This window comes from Myotis brandtii, unplaced genomic scaffold (genome assembly GCF_000412655.1).
Source record: "Myotis brandtii unplaced genomic scaffold, ASM41265v1 scaffold1162, whole genome shotgun sequence".
Lineage (NCBI taxonomy): Eukaryota > Metazoa > Chordata > Mammalia > Chiroptera > Vespertilionidae > Myotis > Myotis brandtii.
This window is the reverse complement of record NW_005354021.1, coordinates 724,559-734,020: the sequence shown is the minus strand read 5'-3', so window position 1 is coordinate 734,020 and position 9,462 is coordinate 724,559. Positions and strand designations below refer to the sequence as shown.

The window sequence follows — 9,462 nt, the reverse complement described above, 5'->3', positions numbered from 1 at the left end:
ATTTCAGTTTTTCCTCTAACCAAATGTTCTCTGCTTAAGGTTTGGTATATTTTGTTTATTTTTCTTTCATTTCTTTATATCTTATATATTTAAACTTAAAATACCAAATTAGTTTCTATTAGAGGGCTTAACCTTTTAAGTTTTATTTATTTTTATTGATTTTTTTAGAGAGAGGGGAGACAGCGATTTGCTGCCTCCTGCACACCCCTTACTGGGGATCAATCCTGTGCCCTGACCAGGAATTGAGCCATGACCTCTTGGTTCCTAGGTTGATGCTCAACCACTGAGCACACCAGCTGGCTAACCTCTTAACTGTTTAATAAATCACAGAATTTAGTATATCTGTGCAAACACGTAATCCAGTTTCATGTTATCCCAAATAGAATGCCATCTGAACATTTGAGAAGAGCAAATAAAACCTATCTCTAATGCATTTTATAAATTGTTATAAATTCCCTAACCAGGTCACCTGTTGAAAAATAATTGGCTTGCCTTATAAACCTATATCTAGCCCTACCTGAAAAATGATTTGTATTATACATGTATAGTCTAGGTAAATTAGAGCTTTTAGACCATCACCTGGCATTTATTACATTACTATATATTCAACAGTGATTAGAAATTAGGCCCATTTGTAGAAAATATTCACTGAGTTGCATATTTGTATCAGGCCCGAGTAACAAACCTGGTAGGCTATTTGAGCTATCCAGAATACATGAATATGTAGTTTGGTATCTTATTTTTGTTTGCATCTGTGAAGGATCTCAGCACTTAGGTAGTAGAGCTTAGCTACTGGGAAATAACTATTTTGTTTGCAGTTAATTGGATTCTTCTAAAGGCAATGCATTCTGCTATGGTTAAAATGTGCTTATCTGGTGTAGTAGTGTTGATAAAATAGGCCTTTCACAGCAATAATTTAATAGCATATCAGATTTGGACGGGAGCTTGAAGAACATTTAGTGTAGCCACTTTACATAGTGCTTGACTGCAACATCCTAAATTTGTAAAAGAAGGAAGAAAATAAAGTCAGTAATGGTAATTTCCATGACAGGGATGTTTTCCTTGAGTGTTCTGTTCTTGGTTAAATTACTTGAGATACTCCTTTTTCATCTGATAAAGTATTAATGAATGAATGAATGAATGAATGAGTAAATATGTAAGTAGGGTCAACAAAGTTAAGAAGTGCATGACATTTAAATTCGCTATGACTAATAGCCAATGTTTGGGTCATTTTATTGCTATTTTACATAAAACATAGTTAAAAATAAGCATCAAGTCTAATAAGTTCAACAACACAGCAATACAGAATCAAAATTATGTTTGACTTCTGGATTGTAGAAGTGCAGTTCCTGTAGGAAGCAAGTACCTTACAGGCATTAGTGGGAAATTTGAGGGAATCCCCTGCAAATACTAAGTTTTCAGCTGTGGACATGAAGTATAGCATAGGGCAAAGGAAATTTGTGGGAAAGTTCAGGTTCAGATAATGCTTGCTTTGGTATCCTTTTGTAGATATTTGCTGAGGCTCTTTCCTCCTCTTTAATAATCATTCCATGATCAATCCTAGATACTGATAGTGTGATTTTTAAAAAAATGGGACAATTACGTGTGTGGTTTATTCTTCAAATCACAGGTGGGAGCAAACCTTAAAATTTGTTAATTTTCAGGGTTCTAAAACAGTGCTGTCCAATAGAATTTTCTGTGATGATGAAAATGTTGTATATTTGTGCTGTTCAGTATGGTAGCTAGTAAGCCACACGTGGTTTTTGAGCACTTGAGTTGTGGCTAGTGTGACTGGAGAATTGAGTGTTTTAACTTATATTTAAATAGCGACATGGTTTATTGGACAGTGCAGTTCTAGAATCTATACTTTGAGGGTGTGAGATTACTCTCACAAAGCAGCTCATATTGCTCAAATGAACATTTATCAATTGATTACGTTGTTTTAAATAGACATTTGATTTTTAGGATGAGGTGGATGTGGTTTTGCTTTATAAAGACAATATAATAAAATTCTTAATATATGAATGAGCTGCTCTTAGCTAAATCAGAATCTGCATTACAGAATTTCCATTTACTTGCAACTTTTTCACACATTAATGAAAATGAAGTATTTGGACTAGCCTAAGATTATGTTAGTGCCTTACTGAAATTTCCTGAAATGCAAACAAATTATGAAATTTTGGGTCAATTTTAGGCACCAAAGCTTCTGAATTGAATTCATGTGATGTTAGAGAGGGTAAAGGATTTAGATGAGTGAAGAGTTTAACTGGGTTGAGTAAGGTATTCGTGGCAGGGAGGATTGTTGGGAATGGGAGGAAGTTAGGTGTGGGTTGAGGTGAACAAGACGAGATGGAACTAACTGGGTTCAATATGGAACATCATTAGAGAAGGAAGTTTCTCTTTTTCTTTTACCACCTCCCAACTTACTTTTTAGTTTTCTTCTAGCCTTAAGGTCTGGGTATTTGTAGGAACTGGAAGTAAGAGTAGACCCATGGTCTGGAAATGTTGTGTGCCCACTGCAGGCCATTGGCTTCCTTGTGGAGTTCTTGATAGAAATGAAGATGTTTCCTCAAAGCAGACTTTTGCCTAAGGAGACAACCCCACCCAAAATCCCAATACTGATTAAACATCCTGGAAATGGTCCTTAGAAGCTAGTAGAAGAACTTTGGATTTTAGTGATCAATTAGACTTGGGACTACTGATCTTGCATTTTAGTGTGCATCTTGCATCATACTCTGTTCATTTAGTTACATATGAGGTTTTTAGTATCATGAGCTTCCTGCTGGGAAAGTAAAAGGAAAGGCATAATTCTCAGTTCTTAAACTTGTATTGTGGGAGGGACTGCCTTATTTTAGAGAGAAAAACAGGCCAGAGAAATTAAAGTACCTGAGCCAGTATCACAGTGAAGAGGAAATATAGGCAATTGGCATTAAATTCTAACCCTGGAGTGAAGCTCTACTCACACATCCCTTTACTGCTCGGTTTTCTGTTTTCAGCTGTTTGCATGAAGCCTTACAAAACTGCTCAACTGCCCCTCAGATGACCTGTCAGTTTTCTTTTTGTGAAAAATTGGAACTCCAATAGCTTGCTTTTGGTCTCAATACTTACAAATCCAGCCCTACTGCTATGGCATGTGGAATATATAATTTTGAAATTGAATCAAGATTTCACCAAAGATCCATTTTGTACTTCACACAACAGATGAGGCAAGTCCAAGAGAGGAACAACTCAAGGTTAGGTGGGAAACCTTGAAATAGAATACTGGCTGCCTTCTCTCTCTGGTCCCCTAAAGAGCATTAGCTTAGATGCAGCTTAGAGAGTCGATTAAAACCATATTACCCAAGAGATCCTATTATCAGAAAGATGCACTGAGCATTGCTATTGTATGAGAGTAAAGGGGGGAATGCCGCTGGCCCCTGATGACTGGCTCTGTGCCTTTTCTCCTGACGAGGCCCTTGTGAGATCTGGTTTGAGTCTCTCTCGCCAACCTCCTCTGGAGGTATTCTTTGTGCCTTGTTCACTTCCAGCCACGCTGACTTTCTTTGATGCTTCTAACATGCCAATCTCATTCCTTTCTTTGGCTCTTTGCACTTCCGGTTTACCTGCTGAAATATTTTTCTCCTAGATGATTATGTGGCTAAGCCCATGTCATTCAGATTTCACCTGATATATCTGAGAGGTCTTGCCCTGGCCAACCAATCTAAACTAAGGCTCCTGCAATCCTATCAGAGGTTTAAATTTTTTTCTGTATAGCATTTATTGCCAGCTAAATTATAAATAGATTTAGGGTATGTTGCCAACCCGCCGCCCCCTCCCCTAGCAGGTAAACGGCATGGTAGAAGAGAGCTCTTCCTAACTCCTGAATTCCCAGTATCCAAAGCAGTGTCTCTGTTCCTAATAAATACTTCTTGAGAAAGGCAGGTGGTTCAGACTTAGAGGGGGGAGTGTTTTCGATCTGGTCCTGGTACTGCCCCTAACTCACCCTCTGGCCCTGATCAAGATCCTTCCTGCCTTTGGGCCTTGTTTTTCTCATCTGTAAACCAGAGGCTGGGATCATCTCTGAACTCCCAGCTTCAATACAAGTTCTGTAAGCCCTGAAGAAATTCTGTGACATGGTAGCGAAAGACTCTGTATTCTAGTTCTTTAAAACTGCTCAGGAGGGTGGGAAAACTTCACTTGCCCGAGGGCGGTGCAAGCACCAGCACCGGGCAGTGAAGCCCTTGAACAATCCCCGGATATAACTGTTGCCCACGCACCCAGTACCTGGCTCGTTCGTGGGTTTGTTTCATGGCTTTCTCCAGAGCCAGCCTTGCTGCTTCCTCTTCCTTTTGCCTCCTCTCCTCTGCTGCCAGCCGAGCCTTCTCCTCTGCCTCCTGCTTCTGCCGTTGGTACTCTAGCCGCTCTTCTTCAGCCATTTCCACCAGGCGCCTGTGTTCCTCGGCCAGCTTCATTTCCAGTTCCTGCTGCCTTTGCTTCTCTGCCTCTGCCGAATAGAAAAGGGGCTGGTCTCAGCAGGGGTCTCTCTTGGAGAACACAGTTCTCGGACCCACCTCCAGCCTGTGGTTCCCCGGGATTCCCCAGGAGAAGTGCGGCAGCTTACCCTCCAGCAGCCTGCCAGGTCCTCTGGGGCTTCCCTGGGGGTGAACTGACTGAGAGTACTTAATCAAGCACCTACTATGTGCAGTACACTGTGCAAAGCCTTGGGGGAGAATTTTCCAGAGCCTAGTGGTCTCCTGAGGTGGTATGCAGATGGGTTGAGGAGAGGGGATCGGGTCAGGGTTTGGAGAAACTTGGTGCTTACTCAGCTGGACTGTCCAGTCCAAAGAGTGCCAGACACAGAAGTTTCTTTCTCTTCTCAAAAGTGAGGCTGTAGAGATTGCCCACATCAGCACCTGAAAGGCTGCCCTGAAGCTACCCAGAGGTTTGAGTGTTTCCATCTGCTGGGGAAGGAAGCTGGGAGCAGGGCTCTGTCTCTAATTCAGGCAGCTCTGAGCAGCATGCAAAAGGCAATGGGAAGGGCCGGGTCTCTGTTCAGGGGATTCCTGAGTTCAGAGCAGGAGCCAAGAGTCGTTTCCACAAGTGAGTTTAAAAAAAAAAAAATCTATCTCAACTCACTATAGTCACACATTTCAGTTATCTTGGAAAGAAAATAGCTCATACATTTACAGTGCTTCACACACTAAGCCAGGATAGGCACAGCTCCTGGGAGGTGCAAATGAACACCTAAAGTGGGAGAAAGATGCTTCTGCCCAGATGGACAGGAGGGGCAGAGCGCTCCAGAACCCCCTCACCAGCTCGTGCGGCTTCCTCCTGCTGCTTCTTCCTCTGCAGCGCTTGCAGCCTCCTCTGGAACTCCTCCTGCTGCTGCCGGGCCCTCTCCTGGGCCGCCTGCAGCTGGAGCCACTGCTCTCTCTCCTCCTCCTCCTGCCTCTGCCGCTCCTCCTCCTGCCTCTGCCGCTCCTCCTCTTGTTTCTGTTTCCTCAAGCTGAGAAAACACAAGATGATCAGGGAAATGGCAGGAAAAACGGGCATCCTCGTAGGCCAGTGATGGCGAACCTATGACACCTCTGACACGCGAACTCATTTTTTTGGTTGATTTTTCTTTGTTAAATGGCATTTAAATATAAATATCAAAAAATATAAGTCTTTGTTAGACAGTGATGGTGAACCTATGACACGCGTGTCAGAGGTGACACGCGAACTCATTTTTTTGGTTGATTTTTCTTTGTTAAATGGCATTTAAATATATAAAATAAATTCAAAAAATATAAGTCTTTGTTTTACTATGGTTGCAAATATCAAAAGATTTCTATATGTGACACGGCACCAGAGTTAAGTTAGGGTTTTTCAAAATGCTGACACGCCGCGCTCAAAAGGTTCGCCATCACTGTCGTAGGCTTTGCAGGCCACGTGGAACATCCTCCTCAGAGGAGACTTGGTTTTCCCCAGGGGAAGCGAAGGCTAGAACACCTGGAATGGGCCTGAAACTAGAAGCCCGGCTGTTTCAGCACAGCTCTGTGCTCTGGGGTGAGGGCCTTAAGTTCCCAGAACTTCCTTTCCCACTTTCATAACACGGATTTTAAAACTCCCATCTCACAGGGTTGCTATGAAGATTGAATGAAGTGAGTCAAGGCCCATGAACAGGTCTAGTGTAAAGCAGACAATGTGGGCAGAGCTCAACAAATGTTTTCTTGACTGATTCCCAGAGCCCTGCCTAGAAGGCCCCGTGGACCTGCAGTAACTCCTAATGACCAACACACTGGATATTTTCTTTGGTCCAGGTTATTCCTAGTCTAGCTGAGGATAGAGCAAAATGAGACACGCTGCTTTACTTCGGGGCATGAGCTGCAGAACCAACTTCAACCCTTAACATGGCCTTTTCCTTCTGCTTCCTAACATGGCCGTGGCCTCGGGCTGCGGCTGGACCCACCGGATCTCCTCTGCGCGGTGGCGCTGCTCCAGCTCCAGCTCCTCCTCCATCTTCTCTGCCCTCTCCAGCTGCTCCTGCTGAAGCCGTCTCTGCTCCTCCTGCTCCCTTCTCTTCCTCTCCACCTCCAGCAGTCTCATCTCGGCCCTTTCTGCTCGCTGCCTGTCCCAGAGAGCTTTCTCCTGCTCCCTCTTGGCCAGGAGATCCTAAGGAACCAGAGAGTTCTTAATGCGAAGGACTACGGGGAGCTTGTTTCAGCAGCGAGCCCCCCTCCGCCCCAGATGATGTCGTCTCCATTCTGAGATGGAATCATTAAGTTGTGTCCACACTCTGACCTCAGCCACATTAACTGCTGCCACCAGCGTGGGCTCTGGGATCGGACTGACCTGGGTGCAAGTCTCCCTCTTGCTTGCTTCAAGATTTGGAGACCACAGCTTCATTTCTCCAATATCATCTCTCTCTTGGGGCCATGACTGGGATTAACTGGATAGTGAAAGTGTCAACATAATGTTTGGCACAGAATGTTTGTATGTCTAGCCTTCTCACCCCCAGCTGCATGATAGAATCACCTGAGGAGCTTTGAAAAATTACCTGAGACCAAGGCCCCACCCATTTCAATGAAATGATCATATTTAGGGTTTTAAAAAGCGTCTCTGATGAAGCCAGGGCTGAGTACCCCAGGTTCTAGATAAAGGCTATTCATCAGGGACAGTCTTAGGTATAGATGGGTCAGACTCACATTTCATTCCAGACAAACCCACTTTTTCCATGAAAGGTTCTTTTTTCTCCCTGCTGCCTCTTTGTCAGTCAGAAATATGCCCATGAGGGGAAGCTCGAAAGGCAACTCTTCCATGTGTATCCAACTTGGGGTGAAACTTCCTCGCTTTTTAGCCTTTGCAGAGGCAGCATGGAGCTACCGGTTGACAAAAAAATCTAAGAAATTCTGATAATCCAGCAGGCCCAGAAAAGTTCTGCACACAGTTTGAAATTTCCATCTGCTGTGTAGAGCAGAATTCTGTAACCTAGGCAGCTGGGAGGACTAAGACCTATAAAGCAAACATCTTTCTGAAATCCTTTTTGGAAGACCATGGGCTATAAAATAAATACATAATAATTTAAAATAGTGACAAGAGTTCTGATTTTGGAGTCAAAGGACCTGGGTTTAAGCCTTGGCTCTACCACTCAATGGTTGTATAATCCTGGCAACAGACTTTTAGCTCCTTCAAGCCTCAGTTTCTAGGTCTGTAAAGTGGAACTAATCATACCTAAAAGTGTGGCTGTAAAGATCAAATGAGATTCAGCAGAGTTGTACCATATGCATGTAACGTAGGCAAGTTTAACCACTGGGTGTTTTTGTAGAGTTTAAAGATACTTTTTTTGGGGTACAATATTTTTAAATGCAGTTCAGCACTTTCACCTCAGTGGAAGAAATAGCTGAGGAAAAATTGGCTGTTTTGGTCTTACTGAGAGATGTACCTGGAAGGTACTACTTTTGGTTAATTGCAGGGATTTTCAAGGGTAATTTTCCTTATACTCACTTAGTTTTTCTCTTAAATACTTGACATTGGAATCAAGGCCCCTGGAACAAAGTGGCTCTTACATGCAAAAGCACCCTGTAAAGGCAGGTGTGTGGAAGCCGCCTGTGGGCCAGCTGTGGGCCACTGAAAAGCAGACTAGAAAGGAGGTATCTCTATCGCCTTTGGAGGCAAGCAAGGCGTGAGCTTCAGGCCAAGTCAAGAATATATGCTGAGCTCTGATGGCCTGAACCCACCTTTCCTTGTAACTGTGAAGCCTGTACCCCTTACAGATGGCTCCTGTGCCAACTTCCTGCTCTTTAAGGGGTGGGGTACATGCCCTGGAAGTTGGGGGACCTCAGAATGCATCATTGCAGAGGGCCTTTGCCACCCTATGACTTTGACCAGGTCTGGCTTCTTCAGAAAATCAGTAGGCACCAAAGCCTAATAAGTAAACCATTCTGCAGTCGAGCCGTTTTCTGTAACGGCAGTAGAATGTGGGCAGTTTCCCTACCTCTCCGTTGCACCAGTGAGGACAGAAGTCCCTCTGGCCAGAGCAACATTGGGTCCTACCTTTGGAGGATCCCCGTGGCTTCTGTCTTCTTCTGATTCCGTGTTTCCTGTGACAGTCACAATCGGGGTGGGCGGTGATCTTCCATCTATTGAAACCTGGCTCTCCTGAGCATCAGCTCTGGGAGAAAGCCACGGCTCCTCTCCATCAAAGCCCGAAGGAAGGAAACCTCTGTCTGGGGTGCCTTCTTCTGTTCCCTGGGTGTCGAAGACATCAGGCCCCCTCAGCTCCGCTGCTGTTTCCCGCCTCCTTTCCTTCTGTGTCCTTTTCCTTTTGACGCCTGATTGTTTTCCTTTGGGAATTAGCTCTGGTTTCTTTTTAGCCTTTGAGTCCTTTGACTTTCCTGGGTGAGAAGAGTCAGGGACAGAGATGTGGCTAAGTAAACGTGATCTCTATGCATCCTTTTCAGTAACTTAAAACAAATTTTATACACACACACACTGATTATTATGACCACCTGACGTTTGTAGGCAAATAAGCTATAATTTTGCGCTGGAGTTGCTAGAGGGTCAGATCATTACAAAAGTCTGAATAGCACAACATACCTAAGTATTGTTGCTGATCAAGTTCATCCCATCATTTTGATGGCATATCCCAATGTAAATGGCTTCTTCCAACAAGACAATGCGCCATGCCACGGTGCTCGTATTATGCAGGAGTGGTTTCAAGAACATGAGGGAGACTTTACCTTGCTTAGGTGGCCCCCACAATCACCAGATCTCAATCCAATTGAGCATTTGTGGGACGCAGTTAAAAGAGCCATCAGGCAGCTGGTTCCACAACCATCAAATCTCACAGAACTGGACAGTGCTATTCATCAGGCATGGTGTCAGATTCCTCACATCTCCTTTCAACATCTCGTGGAGTCAATGCCAAGAAGAATCGCCACAGTATTGAAGGCAAAAGGTGGCCCAACGAAGTACTGATGGGGTGGTCATAATAATCTGGCC

At 44.0% G+C, this 9,462-nt stretch overlaps 1 protein-coding gene across 5 annotated transcripts in view; it reads right to left on the bottom strand.

The window, feature by feature from the left end:
- Nucleotides 1–234: 234 nt before the first annotated feature.
- KIAA2012 (KIAA2012 ortholog) overlaps nucleotides 235–9,462 on the bottom strand; it is a 92,170-nt gene continuing 82,942 nt past the window's right edge. For 2 of the 5 annotated variants that reach the window (XM_014528822.1, XM_014528841.1), the window contains 5 exons: nucleotides 8,515–8,855; nucleotides 6,431–6,633; nucleotides 5,292–5,485; nucleotides 4,257–4,483; nucleotides 1,155–2,586 (listed from right to left, as the gene is read on the bottom strand). In XM_014528822.1, the coding sequence (XP_014384308.1) occupies nucleotides 2,431–2,586; nucleotides 4,257–4,483; nucleotides 5,292–5,485; nucleotides 6,431–6,633; nucleotides 8,515–8,855 (1,121 nt within the window). In that variant the 3' untranslated portion in view covers nucleotides 1,155–2,430. Of the gene's footprint in view, nucleotides 1,111–1,154; nucleotides 2,587–4,256; nucleotides 4,484–5,291; nucleotides 5,486–6,430; nucleotides 6,634–8,514; nucleotides 8,856–9,462 lie in introns of those variants that run through there. The other 3 variants (XM_014528828.1, XM_014528830.1, XM_014528835.1) reach the window with 3 other exon arrangements.